Genomic DNA, 25,635 nt, shown 5'->3' with positions numbered 1-25,635 from the left:
ACTTTTTACTCTCTTGGTTGAGTTTATGTTGATCTCCTTTTGTCCTCATTATTTCTTCTCTGCTTTTCAACTGTTACAGCGGTTACCCTCAGTTTAACGAGCCTAATTAAAATTACAGATTCCTTTAACATCAAAATGTTAGGATTAACTCTCCCTCTGCAGTATACTTTATTTGCTGACTAATTGCCCAGTCATCAAAGTTGAAATATCCTTTAGGATACCTTTATTTTACCTTTCCGTACCTATGCTTTGTTGATACGTGATTATTTTTTAGCTTTTGATTGGCATTTTTATTATGGTATATTTCTTCCAATTCAAGAATCATAATTTGATGTTTATACCATGACAAAATTGTGATCACACCGTCATCCTGTAAGATGTAATTGTGCTGCAAAATTAATTATTCATTAGGTTTCCTGTCTTCATCTCCCTATCTAAACGTTTCTCTTCTGACTAAAATATTGATTCAGGGACTGCCTCAAGATTTCCATTGAGTAGGATACATGATATATCTAAAATCTTGCATGTCTTGAAACTCCTTGACATGTGAGGGGCTAGACACTGAGGTCTTTCTTCCTAGTCTACATTCTACCTGTTTTGGGAGTCTTCTGGTTTTCAGCACCAAAGAGGACAACTCTGATGTTAGACTTTATACACAACTTGTGTTGGAAGTCCAGGTTTTGAAATTTACCCTTGGAATTTAAAATTTTTACTAAAACATAACTGAGGGTATAGATGTGTTTTCTATTCATCCCACTTGCGACTAAGTGGGCCCTCACAAGCAGCAGATCAGAGAAACACTTCCTCTATTAGCTGTTTCTCTAATAGCTCTCCACTGTCTGTTCCACTTGGTCCTTTGGGACCTGCTTTCATGTTAGGTTCTGGGCATCTGTCCTCCCAGCCCAGCTGTTCCTTTCTTTCCATCTCAATGTGGGGTTGCTCTAGATTGTGAGACATTTCCTTCACATCATCTTTCGGGTCACTAATGCAGATCTCTTTATATGCCAAATTTCTTAATTCAACAATCAGGTCTTTTGTTTCAATTCCAGAAAGTGTTTTCCAGTACTCTACTTGGATGTCTTTGAAAGGTCCTATGAGTTATGTGTTATGGTTCTCATCTGAGGCTTCCAATGGCTCAGCTTCGACTAGCCATCTGTAGTACATGTGTACCTCGGTGTGTCTTCCCTTTTCCCATTGCATGCTCCTGGTTGTGTGTGTTTAGTAGTCATGTCAAACTGTTGGGTGATGGTTGATAAACACAGCAGTTTCTGCTCTTTAGAGCCAGCACTGAGCAAACTGACCACAACTTTAGCTGGTGAGGCATAAGGAGGGCTTTTGTGTCCATCCGGGTCTCCCCAAGTGTAAGGAAATCTTTCCTAACCCCAAAAATCAGGACCAGCTCAGTGCCAGAGTGCAGCTCCCAGTCCTAGATCTCCACGATTTTAAAGTGTGAGCCCTTCTACACAGGGATTCATGCATCTGCTCTGGGATAAGCCTTCATCTAGTTGACAGCATCCTGGGTTCTTTGCTGTTGTTGTTTTCACTCTAAATAGGGGCCTCTCTATCCCTTGCACATTAGCTCCTACCCAGCACAAAACAGAACCCAGTCCACCCAGGGTCAGTACTCAACAGGTCCTAGGACAGCCAGTTTTCTCAAATGTGCCCTCCAGAAATTGCCCGTTTGCCCATGGAAGATGATGAATATTTAAGCTTCCCTAATTTCCCCAGTCCCATTCTTCTGGATCTGACCATGTTAAATCATTGCAGTGGAGGCCCATTGCAGTTAATGGCAAGATTGGATATAATACATCAACTTAAGAGAAACTATTTACTTTCAGAGAACAATTTGACATGCATGTAAAAATACATGGTCCTTTTTTCTTTGGTTTATTATTCCATTGCTAAATATCTAGTCTTGGAAAATAAGTTTTAATCAGAAAATGTTACATGAAGACCTATATTATTTATAAAGTAAAAAATTGCCAATGACTTAACTCTCCATTAGTAGGAGAATGACTAAGTGAATTAGGACCCACACCTGATGAAACGGGCATCAATGGCTTTAAAATCACGTAAAGTCATCTGTGAAGAAGAAAAGGGCACCTGTTTGAATCCAGCTATGGAAATATCTACAAAAAACCATAAGGCAAAGGAACTCTACCAAGATGCTAACAATGGTTAGATACAGGCTGTTTGTGAGGATTCTTTTCAACTCCCCCACTTTGGTTTCCTTACATCTTAAATAAAATACAGTAGGTAATAAAATGGTGCTAAAATTACTCTTTATAAACTAAACATACTGCTTACAAAGTAAAGGACTGCGACTTGATAAGGAAATTGTGACATGTAAATGGCTTCTTCCGAAGGGGTTTAAAGTGCTAATTGACAGTTTTCTGGGGCTGTAAACTCAATCTCAGCAAATGTTTTATGAGTAAACTGCATCTCAGCCCTTACTGGGTCAATCATTTGCTCAAGTCTGTCTTGAGGCTGTTGACCAGAGTTTCTCCCTAGCTTCCAGAGGATATGGTGATAAATAAAACCAGGCATGACCATAGGCATTAAGGAGAAAGCCCAGGTCTACTGAATGCAATTCAGCTCAGCTTCCAAGAGCGACTCCTCATTGCTATGTGGACAGAAATGCCAAGCTGCACCTGTGAGTGTCACAGAACCAGGTGACAGATGTGGAATTCAGTGAAATCTCGAGAGCTAGCAGCTGAACTGAAGTTTGCACATACACAACTCTTCCTCTAAAGCTTTCAGAAAGCAGATTTGTGAGCGTCAACTTTCCATTTAGAACCCCACACAACGCCCCTGACTCCCTACAGTGGCAGCCCCAACAGCAGCTCAGGCATGAAGCTTCCCTCATCAAGGAAGTCAAATCTGCATCAACACAATTTTCTTTTAAATAGACTAATTTTCTCTGCTGCTAGGGATACCTAATCACTTAAATTATTTATGTTTCCAGTTGTTTACAGCAGCCTTGCAGAGCAGCACCCAGGCAAATGCTGCCCTACCACCATCTAAAACCATTTTTATCACTTAACCTTTCTGTGAAATGTCTGCAGAGGGCCTTTTATATAGAAAGAGAGGCAGCGCGGGTCCCTTGCCCAGGGCAGGAGATGGATAAATCCCAGATCCTTCGGTGACCTGGGGAAGGGTAAGCTTCACTAAGCAAAGGGTCTTCAAGCTCACTGGTTTAAGGCTTCTGCTAAACTCCAGGTTTTACAGTTTTACCATTCAGCTAAATAACTGATCCCACTAATTCTATATCTGAGTATTGATTCTAAGGAAAGAATTCTGGCATAAAGGAGGAAAAGGGTACTCACCTGAAGCTGTGGGAGATCACCTTATGCTCAGCTCGGGGAGTGATTAATTTATGGTTGGTCTACTTGATGGAAGACTTCTACATTCATATAAATGCTGGTGATGTTTGTTTTATGCCATCAAAAAGTGATACTGTCTCAGGTTTTTTAAGTCTCGGGTTTTTACTGCTCTTTCTTCCCTTACTATTTTTTTTTCCTTGAGACAGACTCTCTCTCTGGAGTGCAGTGGCACAATCTCAGCTCACTGCAGCCTCCGCCACCCAGGCTAGAGCAATCCTCCCACCTCAGCCTCCCAAAGTGCTGGGATTACAGGTGTGAGCCACTGTTGCCTGGGTTTCTCTTGTTTTTGCATTTTCTTTCATCTCAATGCTCCGGAGTGGAAAACTACCAAAACTGCAAAAGCTGATCATAGGGAAACAGCTATGCAGAAAAGCCTAATATTCCCTCCTCTGAATTTTTATTGCATGGACTATTGTTATGGCTGTTCAAAGGTCCAGATATCACTGTTTACTTCTTTTAGCCAAATTACAGACCTTGATTTCTCTGTCTGGAACACAACCAAAATGAGGAAACAAGATGGGTATCCGGGGCACTGACCCAGCCCACATCAATCCACTGGGGTTCAGAAGCATGGTTTTTTTTAGATTAGCCAAAGAGAATCCAAGTGACCACAGAATGCATTCAGCCCATGTCGAGCTTTGCAGTTCTGCAGTAGAGGGAATGAAAAGATCTTGGGAGATTGTGTTGGCTACCAGTCAGGCACTGCAAAAACACAGGCCTGGTATGTGGGTCTGAGCCTATAAGAGGGGCCATCCTGGAGACTCTGAAGCCCCAGAATCACAGTAACTACTCCGTCATCTACCCAAACGCAAGCCCTGACTCCACATAGCATGGAGCTCCATTCTTAACCCTTCGTCCTGAGCAACCTTGCCACATTTTTAAATATAGTTCAAGACCAAGCCTATCCAAACTGCTTAATCAAAGGAGAGACTCAAGCCTGGGAAAATCACAAGAACCAGGAAGGAAGTCTCCTCCAGTCTTCTCTAGAGAAAAGTTGCGATTTATGCATTTTCTCCCCCAGGAGAGGCCAAGACATGCCTTCCTTGGAGGCTCTCAGACTTTTTGAGAGGATACCCAAAGACCCACTGGCACCATAAAGGCTGAGTCTTACCTAGGAAGGCATCATCGGGCCTGCCTCTTGCTGAAGTGAAAGCAGGAGGAACTTAGGAGCCCCGGCACACTTTCCAGCTACACTGCCTACACAGAATCACACAGCATTCCCCAAAGGAGAAGGATGCTGGGAGGGAAAACCCAGGGAAACTGGGGGATTAGCAGAAAGGAATTCTTGTATGATGTCGTCTCATGCTTGGCCTAGATAATTCTCAATGGGCTTAAGTACATCAGCTAATGGTATTCATAGGCCATTTCTACCCTAACCAGGAGGCACAAAGCTCAGGGAGCCCTCACTGTCATTTCTCTACTCACCAGGACTGGCCGCATTTCACAGAAAACCAGGAGGGAAGCCAGCTCGATGTCCTCACTGTACCCATTCTTCAGAGGAACAGATCTGAATCCTGAAGCAGAACAGGGAGGAAAACGCAAAGGCAAGTAATTAATGTCAGACCTTGTATTTTTTTGGAGGATACCCAGGAATCCTAGGCCTAGTTCAAAGAGTAGAGAAGTCAGTGCCCCATGTTGGGGGCTGACTTTTTGGAAGCCAGAGGTCCCATCCTGATGGTTAGGGACAGAGGCTGGCAGCCATGACTGATGGGTCTACACAGGGAAGCAAGGTTAAAAATATCTACCATCTAGATATAAAAATGATTCACTCAGAAGAAATTAAAACCCACAGAACATTCCACATTGAATGCAGTGATTGCAGCTGTGGTTCAATTCCTTAAATACTCCTGAGACCTAAAGACTCAAGAGTAGTGAATCCTCATCCATTTCCTCCATTTAGACCCTTGCAAAGCACAGGACCAGAAACTGTGTTTTACCTTTAAAGATTTCCAATGGGAGGAAATCTTTCTGTCCCTTAGCAGTTCATAGCAGTATTGATCATCTTCCTCTGAAAGCCATTCCCTGTTTACAATTAGGACCTGTGTTTGACAGTCTTTTAAATGTTTCTTTTCATTTGGGGCTGAAGCAGGGGTGAGTTGGAGCTGAATCTTTCCACCCCCATTCAGTCATGTTTAAAGCAACACATCTCAAAGGTTGGTTTGCTGGCTTGTTTTAATTAACATAAAAGCCCATTGGGCTAAAATAGCTGTCACTCCCACCCAGTCCTCCTCTCTCTCCTAAAAGGAACCATTGCGTTCCCAAGGTTGCTTGTGCCATACATTTGAGTTGCTTTTAAATCACAAATGACAGTGTCTTACCAGTTAGCATTGTATCTTAGAGATCCCTTCTGTGGTCCTAGTTAGTCTTGAAAGCATTTCTGTCATATCTACTGATTCTCCAAGACAAGCAATGCCCAAAATAGGACCTCCCACTGTTTCCTCTGTGCCTTCCACCATTCAGATTTTGGGCTTATTTCTCTTGGAACATTTTATACTCTCAGTTGATTTATCACCTTCAAACACTATCCATTGAATTTCTCACTTCTCACTGCTTATGAAGAGGAAAGTTGAATACTTACACAAACCTGTGCCTTTTCTCCTTTTACACCCCTAAGGTGTGTTTTCATTTTTGCATGGACATAGTGTATAATATTTGTGTTCCATTTTGTAACTGTAATTCTCCCACAAAGGGAGCTCATGGTTTTCTGGCATTTTAGTGTAACATTCTTAAACACACAGCAATGCCAAAAAAATATTACAAGGAACACTTGTATGCCCACCACCTAAATTCTACCATGAAAATTTTACTCTGCAGTTGTCCCTTGATATCTGTGGGGGACTCGTTCAGGACTTCCCCAGATACCAAGGTTGCTCATGTCTGTAATCCTAGCACTTGGGGAGGGCGAGGCAGGAGGATCACTTGAAGTCAGGAGTTCAAGACTAGCCTAGGCACCATAGCAAAACCTCATCTCTACAAAAAATAAAATAAAAAATTTAGCCAGGCACAGGGATGCACACCTGTAGTCCCAGCTACTCCGGAGACTGAGACAGGAGGATTGCTTGAGCCCAGGAGTCTAAGGCTGCCATGAGCTATGATCATACCGCTGAATTTCAGCCTTGGTGACAGAGGAAGAACCTGTCTCTAAATAATTAAATGGTGTAGTATTTGCATATACCTAGTCACATCCTCCCATATACTTTATCTCTAGATTACTTTAATACCCAAGACAATATAAATACTGTGTAAATAATTGTTATACTGTCAAAGGATAAGAAAAAAGTCTGTATATGTCCGATACATAATTTTTTCAAAAATATTTTCAAGCCAAGCTATGTTGGTTGGGTCCACAGATCCAGAGGGCCACCTGTACTTGTTTTGTCACCTATTTACCCACGCAATTCAAAGTAAGACAAAGACATCAAGATACTTTCCCAAGCATGCATCTCACCAGCCAGAGCTCAGTATTACTTTATAGGGTTCCTCTTCTGATATAAAGTTTTATACCTAATGAAATGTATAGATTTGTATTTTTTAATGGCTGGATGCTCATCTGCTTCTTACTGAACTCCTGTCTGGATGTCTTCTTTGGCCAAATTTGTCCTCTTTTGTTCTCTTCAAATTCCTGAGCTGTGCATGTTTCAGCATATCCATCCTTTGATTTTATAGTTGAGTGACAGTTTGAGTGGGTATAAAACCTGAATGTTTTCCCAGCAGGGTTTTGAGGACATTGCTGTCACTGAATATACTGCTGTAAAGAAGTTTTCTGACCGCTTTCATGATTTTTGTTGCTAGTTTTTTGTCTTGAGAGAGACTTACAGAATTCTTGCAGTCTAGCCCAGTGATGTGCCAACACTAATGCAGATGTGAATCACCTGTCAATCTTGTTAAAATGTAGATTCTGACTTGGGAAGTCTGGGTGAGGCCTGAGATTCTGCATCTCTAATGAGCGGATCTGTGGGCAGTGGGGAAGAAGTTAGTCTATGATACGGTTTGGCTCCGTGTCCCCACCCAAATCTCGTGTTGGAGGTGAGACCTGGTGGGAGATGACTGGATCACAGGGGTGAACTTCCCACTTGCTGTTCTCATGATAGTTATCACAAAATCCAGTTGTTTAAAAGTGTGCACTGCCTCCCTCTTCCCTTGCCCTCTCTTCCTCCTGCTGGCCATGTAAATATGTGCTTGTTTTCCCTTCTGCCATGATTGTAAATTTCCTGAGGCCTCCCCAGAAACAAAAGCCTATATGGCCTGCAGAACTGGGAGCCAATCAAGCCTCTTTTCTTTATAAGTAACATGGTCTCAGGCATGTCTTTATAGCAGTGGGATATAGTCTAGGTGCTGATTAACTGTTAGCAAGCACTGGTATGTCTGTTTGCTCCATGGTGTTCTGGGAGCTATCAGGTAGCCTGTACAGTCTGATAGCATGGTTCCAGGCAAGACAGTGCTATCTGACACTAGGCATGTGCTTGTTAATTACAAGATATTAGCTCTGCCCCCCCATGGCCAGCTCTCTGCAGCTCCTTGTACCTCGTCTCACTGCACAAGTTCCATTTTTATGCACTGGACAGCCCTCTATGTATACTGGAGTCTGTGCTGAAACATATTTCCCATTTCACCCAAAACAGAATTGTTTTTCTACTTGTTGTTTCTGGTCATTTCACAGGGGAAAGGGAAATAAAGACACCTTTTAAAATAAGATCAATGCTTCAGACTCCGAGCATCCAGTGAGAGGGCAGCCTGCAGAGGAGGAACAAGGGTTCAAAATCAGATGTTCCTGGGTTTGAATCCCGTTTCCGTTCCTACAGGTGTGTGACCTTGAGCAAGTTAATTCAGTCTCTAGGCCTCAAAGTGCTCAGATTTTTAAAAGCTGAGATAAAGCCCCTATCACAGGATTACTGTGAGGATTAAAAGCGGAAGACTTTAAGGTACACAATACAGGCTGCTGCTTTCCTTCCTGCACTCCAGGTGATTTAAAAGCTTAAGTGCATCCCTAATGACAACGGGTGAAGTTTATTTTTTGAGTCTGGAAGACCTCAGTGCCTCCTGTTCATTTTGTCTCATTCCTCCCATGAATATGGATGTGCCAGGCACTGCTAGGAGGTAGAAAGGAGTGAGGAAAGGTCCCTGCGAAGAGTATCTCACAGTCAGGGGAGGATGGGGTCACATTTTTAATCTCCCTTGAGGTTCTCACCTTTGTTTTTTCTCAATCTCCAAGCTAAGTCACCGCATTCTGCAGAAGAATTGACATGCTTTGATATCAACGCGTGGAGGAGGTTTTATCAACGCTGACATCTCTGCAAGGCATTGGGAGGGGTTTATGAGGCTCACAGCCCTCATCCTTCAAGAGGACATCAAGGTAACCAGGGGGTTTCAGCACACTTGCCCTTCTCTGCTGGACTCATCCAGCAGAGCAACTGGCAAGTAGTTCCCACGAAAAGAAATCTGATACAGCAGCAAGGCCAGGAACAAAAAGATTTACCAAAAGCTACACTTCCTGCACCAGAAGAAACAGTGTCGTTCCTAAGCCTTATAAAAGAAGAAAATTAATCACAGCCTCATTGCTGGGTTTAAAGCGGTTTATAGGCCAGGCACAGTGGCTCATGCCTGTAATCCCAGCATTTTGGGAGGCCGAGGCAAGTGGATCACTTGAGGCCAGGAGTTCCAGACCAGCCTGATCAACATGACGAACCTCTATCTCTACTAAAAATACAAAAATTAGCCAGAAGTAGTAGTGTGCACCTGTAGTCCCAGCTCCTCGGGAGGCTGAGGCAGGAGAATTGCTTGAGCCACGGAGGCATAGGTTGCAGTGAACCAAAAACACACCACTGCACTCCAGCTTGGGTAACACAGGGAGACTCTCAAAAAAAAAAAAAGGTAGTTTACAATGTGGGTGAGTTAACCAAGGAGTGTTGCCAAGTATTAGGCCTCTTAGAAATGAATACTCACTATTATGGCTAGAGTAGCAATGTTCATGAAAATGAACATTTCTGGAGTGCTAAAAAAAAATGAGAAGCTTTAAACATTTTCTCAAATTCTTGTTTCATCGATTACTTTCTGAGGAATTCATTTCCTCAATGGGAAGACAGGCAGTCTTGACAGAGCTTGGTTTTCTGAAAGTGCCCTCCCGGGGCCATCTGAGGAGCTGGCTAGATATGCAGATTCCTGGGCACTACCCTGGGCTGACTCAGCTCCCCGTGGTGGGTCCAGGAACCTGCATTTTCTTTTGTTGAGAGTCTCACTCTGTCACCCAGGCTGGAGTGCAGTGGCACAGCCTCCCAAGTAGCTGGGATTACGGGCCTGAGCCATGGTGCCCGGCCAGCACCTGCATTTCTAGCATGCCTGCTGCTCAGAAATTGGGCTCCTGCCCAGTAGCAGAAATAGACAGGTTTATGATATCATACTAAGAAAGGTGGAAGTTGAGGAAATGTCTGACATATTCCAAGTTACAAAAATGAATAAGATCCAATTCAGCTCTGCATTAAACCCCAGGTTTCCAAACAACATCAAAAGACTGTATTTTTATGTAAGTAACTAAAATGACAGTCATCTTTCTCCCTTAGAAAACAAGGGAACAGTGACCTCCTGAGGAATCCAGAAGAATGAATCTATGATCTCATGTACCGTGCATCAGAAATACCAAAGGAAGGGGAAGAAGGGAAATTCAACATCCAGCAAGGGCCTGTTTGTCAAACACTACACCTAAAATCCAGTGGGAAAGTCAACTAAAGAAACTATATACAAGCTAAGGAGAGCCAGTTTGTTTGTTTTGGTAAATGACTGGCTCTAGAAGCAGCAAGGTCCCAAATCGCGTCACCTGGAGGTGTCTGTTTGTCTATCTCCGCTGTGCACGAGGGGCCCAGTCATCTGGGATTGAACGGGATTCTTAAGAGCTGGTCCTATGACCCAACTTGGCTTGTTTGCCAAAAGATACAAAAGGACCCTTTTCATACCATGAAGGGGTTTTGTGTTTTGTTCAGCATGGAAGAAAACTCTGACAATTCAAAGAAGTTAATCAACCCTCTCAATTTTATAGAAGAGGAATGTGAATTCTGAAGGGTTTGGAGAGTTGGTCTCTCGAGATTGCAACTCTCTGCAGATGCCAAAGGCCTCTCCCTTACCACCTGCTCACACTGCCAGCCAGAGAGCGAGATCAAACCAGACCTAGCCCTGGCTAGGAAGAAGCAAACCGCGTGTAACATTTCAAAATGAAATCAAACTACAGTGCCAGGTTGGCAATCCACTAACAATCCAATTTTGCATGTAGACATCGCATGCCGAGGGGCATAGCCTCCCCCCACCTGTGTGCAACCCAACAGACTGTACATGCACCAGCTCTCCAAGCCACCCAATTGGTTTTACAGCGATTCCATCCAAACCAGGAAAAATGACTTTTCATTCTTTTTTTTTTTTTTTGAGACGGAGTTTCACTCTTGTTACCCAGGCTGGAGTGCAATGGCGCGATCTCGGCTCACCGCAACCTCCGCCTCCTGGGTTCAGGCAATTCTCCTGCCTCAGCCTCCTGAGTAGCTGGGATTACAGGCACGCGCCACCATGCCCAGCTAATTTTTTTTTGTATTTTTAGTAGAGACAGGGTTTCACCATGTTGACCAGGATGGTCTCGATCTCTTGACCTCGTGATCCACCCGCCTCGGCCTCCCAAAGTGCTGGGATTACAGGCGTGAGCCACCACGCCCGGCCCTGACTTTTCATTCTTTTTGAAGACAGCAGCCAAACCCAAGTACAATACCAGCCCAAACTGAACATCCTAATTAAAATGCCTCTTACCTGATTTGATTGCTTTAATGGGGTAAGTGGCATGAGCAAGAAAGTTGGGATCACTGAACATATCTTCTTCGTAAACCACAAAGCGCAGAAATGCCAGGTTTGGGTCATAAATTTCAAATGTCACCTTCTCCTGTGTTGGAGCCCAGATAGGGCTGAGGCCATTATCATCTGGAAGGAGGTGAAAGCTCATTAGAGGCCACATTGAGCTGCCCTTTCCTGGTAAGACAATCTCTGCGTTCTTCAGCCATGAATCCCCTTGGCAACCGTGTAAATAAATACGCATCCATGCCAAGATCTAAGAAAACCTGAATAATTATCTTCACTCCCCCACCCCACCTGGTGCAATCCTGGAAGCTGCTGTTGCAGACGGGTCTCTTGGTGAGCAGAGGAAGGAGATCACCTCCCATCTACCCTCTCCGGGATCGGGGATGAAGGGAAGGGGGAGGTGTTTGCAGAGCTGGGAGGTGGATTTTGGAAAAGATAAAAGGGGAGAAGAGAGCCCAGGAGCCACATCTACCAGCAGGGAGTCCTACGGCTGCCAGGGGAGAGCCCAGCCTCACAGAGCAGCCTGGAAGCAATCCTGCCACTCTTCATACATGCCCGTTTACTTGGTCAGCATCTGAGTTATTCTAAGGCAAGGATCCTGTGCCTTAGAAGGCCCACCATTCACGGTTCCTTCCCAGCTTTTCCTGGAAGAGCAAGCCTTCCTCTTTTCCCTCCTGCCTTCTAGGGGCTAAGATCCCCCAGGTTAGGCTGATGTTCTGGCTCAGGTCAGCCATGCAGAATCACCCTCTCTCTGTCTCTGCCTCTTGGCCTTTGACTCAGAAGATCAATCAGACTGGGCTATTTCACAGAGAGGACTTATCTAGTGTCAGGGTGCAGTGGGTGAGGGCCTCACCTAGGGTTCCAGACTTGAGTGACAGGCAGGCAAGCAGCACTGGGGAAAGTCTAAGGATTTAACAAAGTGGCCATTTGTATCCCCTCCTCAAGCTGAGCCACGTGGGCAATAGGAAAGAATATCCTGGGACAGCAGAAGTGCATTGCAAAATCCCTCACGAAGAGCATCCCCACAAAGGATTCACTGGCTGGACATGCAAAAGCAGAGGGGCCAAGGCAACTTACTCACAACCGTCGTTTTGAACTTGTTGTTGTCATACTCAGCTCCACAGATCTCCACCTCTACAAAGGGACAGGCAATACTTCTTCCAGGTTTGGGGAGATGGCGAGCACCGAGAACCTGGGACACCGAAGGTAAGCGTTGGAACCCCCCGGGTACCTGCTGGCAAGAGCTGGCCACATCCTGAATAGGTAGCCTCGCATGGAGTTCTCACTGGGTTCTAGAGTGACACTGTATGAGTTCAGTGCCAGCCCTGATTTTCCCAAATTCACTGGAGAAGCCATAGCAACCTTCTGCAATGCACGAAGGTGGGCTGTGGTAGATCTACAGTTCCTCAGCATCAGCCTGGGTCTTGGCCCCCCATGCCACCTGACCTAACAGGTAAAACTCACCTGCGCTCATGAATGCACACACATCCATGCCCAAGTAGATGCCTTTGATCAAGGCACAGTTTCATCACTGGACTTCCCCACCCCTAGGAAAGGCTGGGGACAGCGTGGCATTCTTTTTGTAACTGCTGTTTAAAGACCTTTGGTTATGTATGCTTCTTGCCCCCTGGTCCCGCCCTTAATCTCATAAGAAATGCAGTTCCTTTCTCTACCTTCTAAAGATTCTTACAAAGTAACACTTTCTGTCAAAGTCAGATGAATTTTTTAAAACCCTGGAGTTGGACAAAGTAGGAAAAAAAAAAACAAAAAACTTCTCCATAAGACCAAATGGCCATTTCACATGTTTTCTTTCTCCTTCTGGCCAGAGGCTGACCTCACTGGGACCCCAGAAAGATGGGTTCATACGTCACCCCCACAGCTGACAAGGGGAAGTGACCAAGATGGGTTTGAGGAGGTTTCCCTTGCCTCTTCTCCCAAAAGGACCCTGGAGTATAAGAAAGAAAGATCCTCAAACATGGCCTGAATGTTAATAGTGTAAACAAGACAAGAAGCCTCCCTAGCCACAGGTTCCCTGCTCTCAAGGCAGTGTCAGCTCAGCGCCCAGGGAGGGCAGCTGGCTCCCCTGGCAGGAAGAAGGGCTGGCTTTACCTTGACAGTCAGCGTCATCAGGATCTTCCTCTGGGACTCAGGTGGCATCGGGTCGTATTTCTCTGTCCTCATGCTCTCAGGCTGCAGAACGTAGCCCGTGCGCCCATTGAGAGAAAACAACGCGTGATTCATCTGCATGTACTTATCTGGGAAGGAAAGTGAACTCCTGCTGTAAGTCAGGCACCAGAACGCTGGCCTCCTAGGCCAGGAGTTGCTAGGTGGGGAATGAATTACACCTTTTCCCAAAATTAATTTGAGGCAGCTGTTCAAATAGGTATTTCACTCAAAGAACATACAGGGTTTCTAGACGACAAAATCTAAGACTGGGCAACACCTTTCTAAGTGTGTCAGAAAATCCCGAATCATAAAAGGTTCAAACTTACTAAAAGCTAAAAGTGTCTATATAGAAATAAATCACGAGTTTATTTTAATTCAAATGACAAATACATGAGCATAAATTTTTAACCTCTTAGTTCTGATATACCTATGCTATGAATCCCAACTGCATTAGATACATCGAGTAAGAAGGACAAATAGTTTGCAGAAAAGGAAATGCAATTCCTCCCTAAATAAGGAGAAAACTGGTTGATGTCGCTTACAAGAAGCAGCACTAATGGACTATAGTTTATCAGTTTTCACCACTCAGTTGTGCAAACGGCGAAAAGCTCAACAAAACTCTATTAAGTTATACCAAAAGAGTGTACCCTAACCTCCAACTATTTACATTCTCACCTACGATCTCTATGAAGGGGGTTTTGGCAACGTGGCTTAGCTTGGGCACACCTGCAGGCAGGTCTTCAGTGGTTTTCTTCAGGACAAAGTTTATCAAACTGCAAGTGCTGTCTGACTCCCCCTGCCCTTCGGAGAATCTGTCCTACAGACGTACTCCTGCATCTGTGGAATGGCGCTCACATAGCTCACGTACAGAAAGCAGTGCTGTCTGCGACAGCGAATAATGGGGAATACCTACATGTGCCTCCACGGGGACTTGTTAAATAAATGATGGTTCCATGCAATGGAATCCAATGCGGCTATAAAAAGAATGTAAAGGAGGCTACTGATGAATAGATCCCCCAAAAGAGGTTTTAAAGAACAATAACAAAAGCACAAAGCCCTGTGATTTATGGGACCACGTTGTGTCCAGAAGTTTGTGTATGCTGGAGATGCCGACATGGGACTGTCTCTGGAAGAAAGTCTGAGCCCAAAGCCCTCACAGAGTGACAGGCCTAGAGAAGACAGCGCCAAAGATGCTTTAGCTACATGAGTTCATGCAGTTTTTCTCCTAAGCTAGACTACACCTCAGCCTCTGGCGCTTGCAGTCATGAAGCCTGCCTCAGCCAAGCACCTGTTGGTCCTCTCATCCCTCCATTCAGCTGCTGGACCTCATAGTAACCAGCACTCTGCTGAACTGCGCACTCCCTCAGACAAATCACTCATTCCTGGACACCACCTTGCACTGCTAACCCAAGCTGACTTGGCCTGGAGTGACTGCCACTGCCACCTTGCAGGGACAGGACTACCTTCAGTCCATCTTTACCTGCCGTCTGGAAATTGAGTGCCACCATCTGAGAACCGCACAGCCAGAGGCGGAAGGGGTCATAGTTGGAAGAGTCAACTCTTTGTCCCTTTGGGTAGATGCGGGTCAGGCCCTTTTGATTGTACTTGAGGAGGTCGACGGGCTTCTGTCTGATGATGCTGTCGGCCTTTGTCTCCACAAAGGAGCGGATTTCTCTAAAGTCAGGATTTTCTGCACACAGAGAAAAAGGTCATCACTTACTCTGTGTCTCATCTGTGCATTTTCTTAAATTTTGCTGCAATGGCTGGATGTTCAGATTATAAAAGGAAACCAGGAAGCTCTCTCATTAACAAGACATTCAAGGGATTCTGATGATATTGTCCTAAAGTGCATCACTATGGACTCTTGCCCTCTCGGAGTTCCAAGTATTAAAAGGGGGCCTAGTTTTCCCACCACCTTTTAATCTAGAGGTATTGTAATTTACTTTATCAACATCCTTGAACAAGAAAACACAAAAGTGATAACAGTTATAGAAGAGGAAGAATGGGAATGGTTTTAGGTAAGAGAAGATCTTTGGAATGGAAGATGCAAAGAGACCTGATTCCTCATCAAACATATCACAGACACAACATGAACAAACTGAGAATCACCCGCCACTGCCCCCAGGTAGGGTTGCGATATGGGTGGGCTCCTGCGCAGGGAAGGCAGAGAGAATGGGAGGAGAGGGAAGGGGACAGGCCTCATCTTGGCTGCCTCCCATCCAGCTGTGGTGGGACAGCCAGGCAGTCAACATGCTGAGCCTGCTGAGTCCTGAGCTTTGCCATCTGTCCCTTAATGTAGAGGTTCCTATGGACCAGCCTCCCAGTAAGTTTACTCAGGGGTCTAATATAGTCTTGCTGGTCTTCTAAGATGAAAGATACAGAAGCGGCTCAAACACCCAAAGAAAAAAGTAAAATATGCACGGCATCATCAAAAAGCTTGCTGCCTGGAGAATTTGGTAGAAAATCCTTTTGTTTTTTCTAATACCATATCTGTGGTAGGCTGAGTAATGACCCCCGACGATGTGCAGGCCCTAATCTCTGGAGCCTGGACATGTGTTACTTTATATGGCAGACCAGATTTTGCAGGGGAGCTTGAAATGGGAAGCTTATCCTGGAATATCCAGGTGGACCTAATGCATCACAAGGGTCCTTATAACAGCGAAGCAGAAGAGAAGGCCATGATGTGATCACAAGCCAAGGAATGCCAGCAGCCCCCAGAAACTGGGAGAAGCAAGGAATGGCTTTCCCCTCTGGAAGGAGCACAGCCCTGCTGACACCTTGATGTTGACCCCATGGTACTGATTTCAGATTCTGGCCTCCAGGACACGCAAGAATAAATTTAAGTTGTTTTCAGCCACCAAGTTTCTGGTAATGGCAATAAGAGCTAACCCACCAACTGGGTGATATGCTTTGGCTGTGTCCCCACCCAAATCTCACCTTGAATTGTAGCTCCCATAATTCCCATGTTATGGGAGGGACCTGGTAGGAGGTAATTGAATCATGGGGGCGGCTTCCCTCATACTATTCTTGTAGTAAATAAGTCTCAGGAGATCTGATGGTTTTGTAAGAGGTTTCCCCTTTCACCTGGTTCTCATTCTCTCTCATCTGCTGCCACATAAAATGTGCCTTTCACCTTCCACCATACTTGTGAGGCCTCCCCAGCCACGTGGAACTGTGAGTCCATTAAACCTCTTTTTCCTTATAAATTAACCCATCTCAGGTATGTCTTTATCAGCAGTGTGAAAACGGACTAATACAGTGGATTTTCCTAGAGAGACACCAAAAGGGCTTCCTCTACCAGCTCCCTCACCCACAGGACAAACCCAAAGTGAGGTCATCTACCTGAAGCATTTAAGAACAGGAGAACGCACTCACTCTCCCCTCTCTGAAAATACCAGACTCGAAAGGAAGTAATAGTTTTCACTGCAGTTATAGGGCAGACTCCTGGTAAAGATGTTTACCTAAGTTGTCCTTGGTTTTGCTGGTTGGTTTGCAGTAGACAACCAGGTCAGAGAGCTCGATGGCGATGGACTGGTTCTTCTCCCAATACTTCATGTTGTTCTCCTGTTTGGAGTTCACCATCTTTAGTGCCCGCCCCTGAGAAAGCCCACCTTCCCAGTTCACCCTGTGCTCTTCCTCCTCCATCCCCACTTTGCCTTCTTGCATGCTCGGATCTTTAATATGGTTGGATGTTTTCCCTTCCTAAAGACAACACTGCCCCTCTCGTTTCTTCCTCTGTCAAAATTCTTGACAAAGCTGTTTCCACGAGGATTTGGCATCCAGCTCACGCCTGGCCACAGCCCTCAAATATAGATGGGGTCATGATGGCAGGGGAAGGGGACTCCTCACCATCACCATCCCTCTGTCCTTAGCTCTCTGCCTCCTTTCCTTTCCCCTAAAACCACACTGTGGTTAGAGTATGTTGAATTCTAGTTCTTCAAATCCTCATGCAGTCTGTGGACCTCAGCCTCCTTGTCATAATTCTCTATCCCCTGCACCCTCAGAACCTGCAGACCTGCTCCCCACATCTGACTGCTCATCAGTGCTCTGCCCAAGGGGACTACTACCCAGGGCCCAGGCCATGTGCTATAAACTCGAGAAGCAACTCTCTTCGAAGAACCCACTGTCAAATCTAACTCCTTGCATGTAAGGATGAGCTTCTCACTTCACCCCAAATCGGGCAACCCTGTTCGGCCTCCCCAAATTCCATCAGACTTTTATTGGCTAAGGGGACCCTTGAGAGAATATTTAGATAAGAGTGGTCACTATTTGGGGGGGTGCTTAGCTCTAGGCATCGCAGGCTAAGCATTTGATAGATATTCCCTAAGTCAATCCACACATCTCCTGTCAGGTAGGATTATCTCCATTTAACAGAGAAGTTGAGTAGTTTATCTCAGGCTGCCCAAGCCAACCAACGTCGAGACCAGATGCTTCCAAAGCCCTGTCCACATGGGGTGGGCTCCTGCCCCACCCACCCCATGTTCCAGTTCTGCTGTGTCCCTCACACCCTGTCAGCTGCCAGGTTCTGGAGAAGATCTCACTAAAATGCCTCCCACATCCACATCCAGAGTTCACATCCTGGGTCCCGCTGGACTACACAATGCCCTCCTGACTCCTCACCCTGCTGCCCACATACCCCCACCCTTCTGGACCCAGCCCAAATCATTCCTCCTCTGGGAAGCTGATGTGTTGAGGCTTTCTGTCCCCACTCAAATCTCTCACCTTGAATTGTAGTCCCGAGGTGTTGAGGGAGAGACCGGTAGGAGCTGATTGGATCATGGGCTCAGTTTCCCCTATTCTGTTCTCACGATCTGATGGTTTTATAAGGCAGTCTTCCCTGCTCTTGCTTGCTCGCTGTCCCTCTTCTGCCACTATGTAATACATGCCTGCTTCCCCTGTGATTGTAAGTTTCCTGAGGTCTCCCCAGCCATGTGGAACTATGAGTCAATTAAACCTCCTTTTTTTTAAAATAAATTATCTATCTAGGGTAATGTCTATAGCAGTGTGAAAATGAACTAATACAGAAGTGTTTGTGGATTAGCTCCCACCAGTACTGGGAAGGGATGTTGCCCTCCTGGAACCTTCCAAATCACTCACTGCCTGAGCTGGTACGCTCGGCTTCCCACCGCCCCTTGACTGATGTCCGTTAATGCCATTCAGCACCAGGTGCGCAGACCTTACTTCCTCACTGAGATATGCCCTTGATGGCAGAGCTGTGTGCACAGCAAGTGTTCAGGTGATGGTGGTCACTGGGTGACAGAGGCAACATGACACAGTGGTGAAGACAGAGGGAACTGAAACACGAGTTTGAAACCTGGCCTGGTTGTTCTTCGGCTGTGCTGGCTGGACAAGACATATAGTCTCACTGTGCCTCAGTTTCCTCAACTGTAAAATGAGGCCAATGTGAATCCTCACCTCACAGGGCTATTGCAAAAATTAAACAAGGAGGCCTTAGCACTCTATGGGCACATGGTGGCTATTCATACTTCCCCGGGAGACGCCTCCCCTTGGCAAAGAACTAGAAAGTCATGTTTTGTAAACAGGTGAAGGCTCCCAATTTGTTCTGTAAGAACGCCTTCACCCATGAGTGCTGACACAAGTCCTAGGATCAAAGTGGACCTTGGCAATGACCAACAAGCCTTTTACGTGAGCTCCTGCTGTGACCACATCACCAGGACAGCTTCAAGTGTGACTCTAAGCCCCAGTATTGGTTCTCGCTTGTCCACACACAGCCAGCTTTTGTCAGCTCTTTCCATCCTTCCTGAATGTCCTTGGGGACATAACAAGCCCTAGGGGTCAGGCTGGAAGGGCTCTGGTGTGCAGGAAGAACATGAACTAAGAAGTAAAGAAGGTGTCAGCCAAACACTCAACGGCAAAGTGCTCTCGCAGAAACCAAAGCCATGCTTCCTTTGAAACCTCGGGTGTTTTCTCCTGGTCCTTGTACTAATTTGACTTTGTACTCTTAGCAGACAGTTTTCACCATGGGGTTGTCTGGGGACAGAAGACCCCAAAAACAACACAGCTCACCTCTAATGACAACAGAATTGCTTAAAATGAGGAAGTGGGGCATGCATCTGTCGACTTCTGGAATATTAGCCTCACACAAAACACGGAGCTATGACAAGGTATGGGGCTTCACGTTTTTTCCCCCGACCTCAGCAGAAGACAATATTGGTTCAAGAAGAAACACCAGCTGCTGCTTCAGAATTGCATGACAAGGCCAGGCGCAGTGGCTCATGCCTGTAATCCTAGCATTTTGGGAAGCTGAGGCAGGTGGATCACTTGAGGTCAAGAGTTCAAGACCAGCCTGGGCAACATGGTGAAACTCCATGTCTACTAAAAATACAAAAATTAGCCAAGCATGGTGGTGGGCACCTGTAATCCCAACTACCTGGTCGGCTTAGGCAGGAGAATCATTTGAACCCAAGAAGTGGAGGCTACAGTGAACTGAGATCCCGCCACTGCACTCCAGCCTGGGCAACAGAGTGAGACTCTGTCTCAAATAAAAAATAAAAAATAAAAAAAATACATGACAATTACTCTCCTAGCCTGCAGCAGTCACCCCTCAGGCCATCTGAGAGTCTCTGGAAACCCACCAACTAGAAGGATTTTTTGACTGTTCTCTGCCATCAACTGGAAGTGGCTATAGATGTGTAACAATATGGGCACTTAGGGAGAGGCAGAGGCCCTGGCAGTGAGCAGAGAGTTTACCCACCACTGGTTCCCTGAGAGTGGGATGGGAAACTTCTTCCTTTGCCCCCCAGCACCACCTTCCTAAATGGGGTGGCTCTGTCCAGTGCGGGAACTCCATCAACTCTGCTGACCCGTTTTTTGTTTTTTTTTTTTTTTGAACCCTCAGATGTAATAATGGGACTTTAAAAATCATTCTCATTAAATCTTAGCAAATATAAAAGCCAATGAGGGAGGAATGTAGACCAAAGGCCACCAACGGCAGCCTTGAACAGCTCAGCTTCATTTCAGAAACCTTCGTGTAGCAGCAAAGGAGGTGCGAGGGAGGGGAGAGACAGAGCCTTCTAGGGAAATAGGGAATAGGGAAATTTTCTCCATTAGGTGAAGTGGAGAAAGCCGGAATGCACTATTTGGAGACTTTTCAATTAAACCTCAGGGGCGTGGCACCCTCCTGTGCCTCAGAGCTATACTGCATCAGAGGCATTCAGGGCAGAAGAGTTGGCTTCATTGGGAAAGCTGGACAGACAGCGCAGCTGGCTACAAGCTTATGGTTCATCCCCCATGGCTGGTGGTGTGAAAAGCCGTGGGAAGAATTAGGAGCCCTAGGGAAGGCCCCAGGAGCTCCTGGGTCAGAGGAAGACGACGCCCCACCAGCGAGGGCTCCCAGCTATCGGCCCCTTCTGCGAAATCTCAACAGGACACTTCCCGGCGGAATAGTCAAGTGAGTCAAGGCGCCTCTAGTGACCAGAGACTACCAAGATGTGAGGCCCTCCCAAGGGGAAAAAAATGATCGGGCCACCGGTGCATGACTAAGTATCTTGGAGAAGAAACTCACTGACTCTAGCCAGAGGTCAGAGGCCACAGGAGAGCCCAGGAAGGCTTTAATCAGCCCTTTGAGTCAAGTTCTACCTTAGAACCAAATGGGTCCTTGGGAAACCCTACGATTTCTTTCCAGTTCTGCAGCCACGGCAGCAGATAGCACATGCTCCATCATCCAAGACAGGGTGGCACTTTCCCATGTCACTGGTATAATGACAAGGCAGTGATCAAGTACTTTTGAGTTAGGAATTTGGGTCCTCATTTTGCAGACAAGGAAACTGAGGCCCAGAGATCCAGCCCTGCTGGGGTGCAAACTCCAATCTGCCCAATTCCAGACCACCTGTTCTTATCCAGAAGCTCTCACCTTCCCAAAACACTTCTAGCCAGAGACTAGTACTTCAGGTAGGACAGCCCTGAAAAGGTCATTGCCATCTAGAGGGAAATTTCCTCCACCGAAAAGAACCAGGTCTCTCTGATTTGCTATGTTCCCAGGGCCCCTTCCAGGTCCAGGCAGTGAGCTCAGTGAACCTTTTCTGTGGGGAGGATCCAGACTGCTTTTATGATACTTAGAAACAAAATACTCAAAATGAGGAAGGCAGTAACTTCCTTAGTAAGATACGTAGGGCGGTATAGACATCATCATTGAGCATCACTGTGTGCACTCAGCCTTCTGAAGGCTCCAACCAGACAACCAGACCCGCCTTCCCAGGGCACCTCCACTATCCCTGCCTCTCGCTAACAAGGGGTGCTCCTATTGTCTGAACCCACCTGGTCTCCTTCCCCAGTTCTGAGTAGCACCTGGGCCTGCTCATCCTGCTGCCAGGACCCGCCCACAGCCTCCATGAGCACCAGAGCCCTGAGAATGCCAGGCCCACCTGCACCTGCCGCGAGCAGGTACCTACCTTGGTGTCAATCTTCCAGGTGATCTCTCGGATGCTCTGAAACCACTCGAAGAGCTCCTCCACCCTGTCTGTGGCAAACTCCACCGGAGGATCACCCTGCTTCTTAGGCTCCAGGATAAAGACAAAGGGCTTCTGGTTTTTCCCCTGTGGGGCTTTCACTTAGGGGAGAGAATAAGAAATGTCCCGATCAGCCTGTGAGAGGGCCACAAAGACCACACCGCACCCTGCCTGAGCCGTTTCTCTCATGGACCAGACCAAACCGCCACTGCTATGATCACGGTTAGGATTGATGGGGTCGTCTACTTTCCATCAGGTAAGTACGTGTCACACACATGACTACCCAGGAATGCAGTGGGTTCACTAGTGTCCTCCACAAAGCTGTGTCAGGTCACCAGTGCCTGTGAATGGGAACTTATTGGTTACTATAAGGATCTAAAATGACATCATCCTGGATTTAGGGCAATCCCAACATCCAAACAAGGATGTTTAAGATGCAAGAAAATAAAATAAAATGCATGTGAGAACCTGAAAAAAATACCCTCTTGTCCACTTTATAGAAACATGTTCATCTTGATCAAAACAAACATTGTATATCTTTTCGATTGACCAATTAGAAAATGCTTTTTGCCCTTACCATATTTTCTACAAATTGCTAAAACAATACACATTCATTTTAGAAAGATTTTAAAATATAGCTAAGCAACTTGGCATTTTTACAAAATGTTTTCATACAATACATAAAATTTGATGAACTGATTGTTTCAATTAGTATATTGTACATAATTTTCTATTGTTACATATAATCTTTTAAATACGAAGAATAATTTAAATGGCTTTTTTTTTTTTTCGACAGGGTCATATTCTGTCACCCAGGCTGAAGCACACTGGTGCGATCTTGGCTCACTGCAGCCTCCACCTTCCAAGCTCATGCGATCCTCCCACTTTAGCCTCCCAAGTAGCCGGGACCACAGGTGCACACCACCAAGCCTGGCTAATCTTTGTATTTTTTGTAGAGACGGGGTTTCACTAGGTTTCCCAAGGCTGGTCTCGCACGCCTGAACTCAAGCGATCCACTCGCCTTGGCCTCCCAAAGTGCTGGGATTACAGGCATGAGCCACCACAGCGGGGTAAATGGCTTTGAAAATGGATGCCAACACAGGGAGAAAGCCATGTGCAGGCAAATGTGGGACTTAGAATGCAGCCACAAGCCAAAAACACCAAGGATTTCCAGCAGTCCCCAGAAACTAGGAGAGAAATGTGGTGTGGGTTCTCTAGACACAGAGCAAGCATCTTATAGAGAAGAAAAGGTTATGAGAGGGAAACTTACCTAACAAATAATATTTGTAGCTAAGACTTCTGAGTTCTTATATACCAGGCAATATTCTAAGCAGATTACCTCTTCTGCATCTTTTTTTCTTTTAAGATTTTGGGGTCTTGCTACATTACCCAGGCTGGTCTGACACTCTTGGTGCTCAAGTGATCCTCCCATCTCAGCCTCCTGTGTAGATGGACTACAGGCCCACTGCTATGGCTAGGCCCATTTTACAGGAAGAAAAACTGAGGCTCATTAAGAGAAAGTAACATGCGGAGGGTCACACAGCTAGTAACAATAAAACTGAGGCTCAGTCCAAACCTGACTCCAAGATCACTACTCGGAACCACTGAGCCATATGCCTCTGCTCTGCAAATACAGGGATGCAGGGAGAAGATACAAAGAGCATGAGAAGCGCAGGCAGGAATCCCTCTCCTACCTATCCTGCTGGATTGCTGTAAAGGATAAGAAGCAAGTAATAAATGTGGAAAGTAGGCTGCATGTGGTGGCTCACACCTGTAATCCCAGCACTTGGGGAGGCTGAGGCAGGCAGATCACTTGAGGTCAGGAGTTCGAGACCAGCCTGGCCAACATGGCGAAACCCCGTCTCTACTAAAAATACAAAAATTTTCCAAGCGTGGTGGTGCATGCCTGTAATCCCAGCTACTCCGGAGGACTAAGGCAGGAGAATCACTTGAATCCAGGAGGTAGCGGTTGCAGTGAGCCAAGATCATGCCACTGCACTCCAACCTGGGAGACAGAGCAAGACAGTCTCAAAAAAATAAGAATAAATAAAATTAATGTGTAAAGCAGAGCACTGGCAATAGAAGCAGGAATTTCCTGGGACTGTTGTCACCTAAGTCCTAGAGGACCATGCCCATGCCTCCCCAGGTAAAAGTCATGGAGGCGGCTACAGAGCCCCTTGACATGGGAGCTGCACCATGCCCACTTAAAAGCAGGCATGCTCAAGGCCCAGGAAGCCCCGCACACACCAGACCCTAGCCACCACAGGCCTGGCCTCAGGGCCATGTCTCCACATCACTTGCAGCACAGTCAACATGGGCAGGCTGTATTTCCTGGGCCCGAGCTGAGCAGCCAGGAAGCAGAGGTTCGAAGAGCAGCGGAGAGGCAGAGCTGGGCTTAGAACACACAACTGCCAACTCCATGCTGCATTTCAGCCAGGCTGACAGCTCGGCTTTCTTTCCAAATGCATGAAACACAGGCAGATTCTGATGTTGGTAATAATATCAGCTAACCACTATCTAGCACGTATGTACCAGACCCTGTTTAAGCACTTCTATTTTTACCAGATATGAACTGCAAACATCACATCATACTCACTGACCAGCCTGACCTAAATACTCAGCTTCAGCCAGGGAAAGAACCGGCATTCAAGTCACAGGCACGATGGGACCCCATGTCAGCCGCCTCCCTGTGTGGGGCGGGGCTGCGGTCAGGCCATGGGGGATTCGGGTGGGAATCCAGGCTAAGATGATATGTGCACGTACCGACGTTATAGGTATTGAGGTCCAATATGCCTCTGCAAAGAGACCCTAAGGGATTGTCTTCAATAATCTATGAAGAAACAAGACATAACTCACGTCAGTTGTAACAGGAATAATAAAAAGACAACCCATTTCCAAAGCACACCGTTTAGCAGAGACACCGCCTGTGGAACTGTTTAAAATGCATTTTCATTACCGGATACGTCCACGGGGAGAAAGCTAAATAATGAAGCATGGAGCTGATAGGGACCTGACAAGGAGTGGGTGCCTGGAGGTTCCCAGTTTCATTTTCCAACCGGTAAAAACGTGCCCTGTGAATTCTAGAACAGGATTCACAACGTTTCCTCAGCTCTGGTTTCCAAACACACCCTAGACCTTATTACAAAATAAGACTATTTAGGCTACTAAAGCCCAGCTCCAGAACCCTCTGTGGCTTCCCATGTCCTGTGGAGGCAACACCCATGCTCCATGATCTGGCTTTTAAGGCTTTCTGAGCCCCCATCGCCCTTGCCAACTCTGCCCCCCATTGCACACTCACACCATCCCGGGGTCTGGCTGAGATGGTGACTATCCTGGTCTCAGGAGACGTGGCAGAACCAGGCATCCACTCATTGCCTGCACTACTGCGACCCCCACCGCCTGCACCAGGCAAATGCTGATGTACAGGTAAGGGCAACGCACTACAGACGCAGCAAGGGCTTCATGTCTCTGCCTCAGCCCAAGCACACAGAACACAAGCCCATTCCCATTGCCACACCTTTGCTCAGACTGTACTTCCCACTTGGAACTCCCTTCTGCCAGTATCTTGCTGTTGAACTCTAACTTGACTTGTAAGGCTCAAATACTCCTTTCAGGAAGGCTTCCCAGATTGCCCTACCTCCCTTACAAAATAAATCCCTTGACCTCTAATGGGATCTTAAAGTCCTCATTACAAAGATATCATCCTTGGTGCAGCGCCAGCACGTTCAGAGTCACTGCTTCCTAACAAGAGGCAGCGACGGAACAACCACCAGGTTTGCAAAGCCACCAGG

General features: G+C 46.3%; 1 protein-coding gene and 1 long non-coding RNA gene across 5 annotated transcripts in view; one reads left to right on the top strand and one right to left on the bottom strand.

Annotated features, from left to right (window-relative positions):
• Positions 1 to 25,635, bottom strand: part of PLCG2 (phospholipase C gamma 2) — a 181,193-nt gene that overhangs the window by 8,226 nt on the left and 147,332 nt on the right. For 3 of the 4 annotated variants that reach the window (XM_032283879.1, XM_032283880.1, XM_032283881.1), the window contains 8 exons: positions 24,608 to 24,674; positions 21,788 to 21,945; positions 16,838 to 16,940; positions 14,857 to 15,066; positions 13,320 to 13,465; positions 12,288 to 12,402; positions 11,166 to 11,333; positions 4,809 to 4,897 (listed from right to left, as the gene is read on the bottom strand). In XM_032283879.1, the coding sequence (XP_032139770.1) occupies positions 4,809 to 4,897; positions 11,166 to 11,333; positions 12,288 to 12,402; positions 13,320 to 13,465; positions 14,857 to 15,066; positions 16,838 to 16,940; positions 21,788 to 21,945; positions 24,608 to 24,674 (1,056 nt within the window). Of the gene's footprint in view, positions 1 to 4,808; positions 4,898 to 9,194; positions 10,770 to 11,083; positions 11,334 to 12,287; positions 12,403 to 13,319; positions 13,466 to 14,856; positions 15,067 to 16,837; positions 16,941 to 21,787; positions 21,946 to 24,607; positions 24,675 to 25,635 lie in introns of those variants that run through there. The other variant, XR_004270497.1, reaches the window with a different exon arrangement.
• Positions 1 to 25,635, top strand: part of LOC116555363 — a 785,279-nt gene that overhangs the window by 734,934 nt on the left and 24,710 nt on the right. The gene's annotated exons all lie outside the window — the stretch shown is intronic.

The sequence above is a fragment of the Sapajus apella genome, unplaced genomic scaffold, assembly GCF_009761245.1.
Source record: "Sapajus apella isolate SASKATOON/1434 unplaced genomic scaffold, GSC_monkey_1.0 scaffold15, whole genome shotgun sequence".
Lineage (NCBI taxonomy): Eukaryota > Metazoa > Chordata > Mammalia > Primates > Cebidae > Sapajus > Sapajus apella.
Note: the sequence above shows the minus strand (reverse complement) of the source record. Positions and strands in the feature narration are given on the sequence as shown.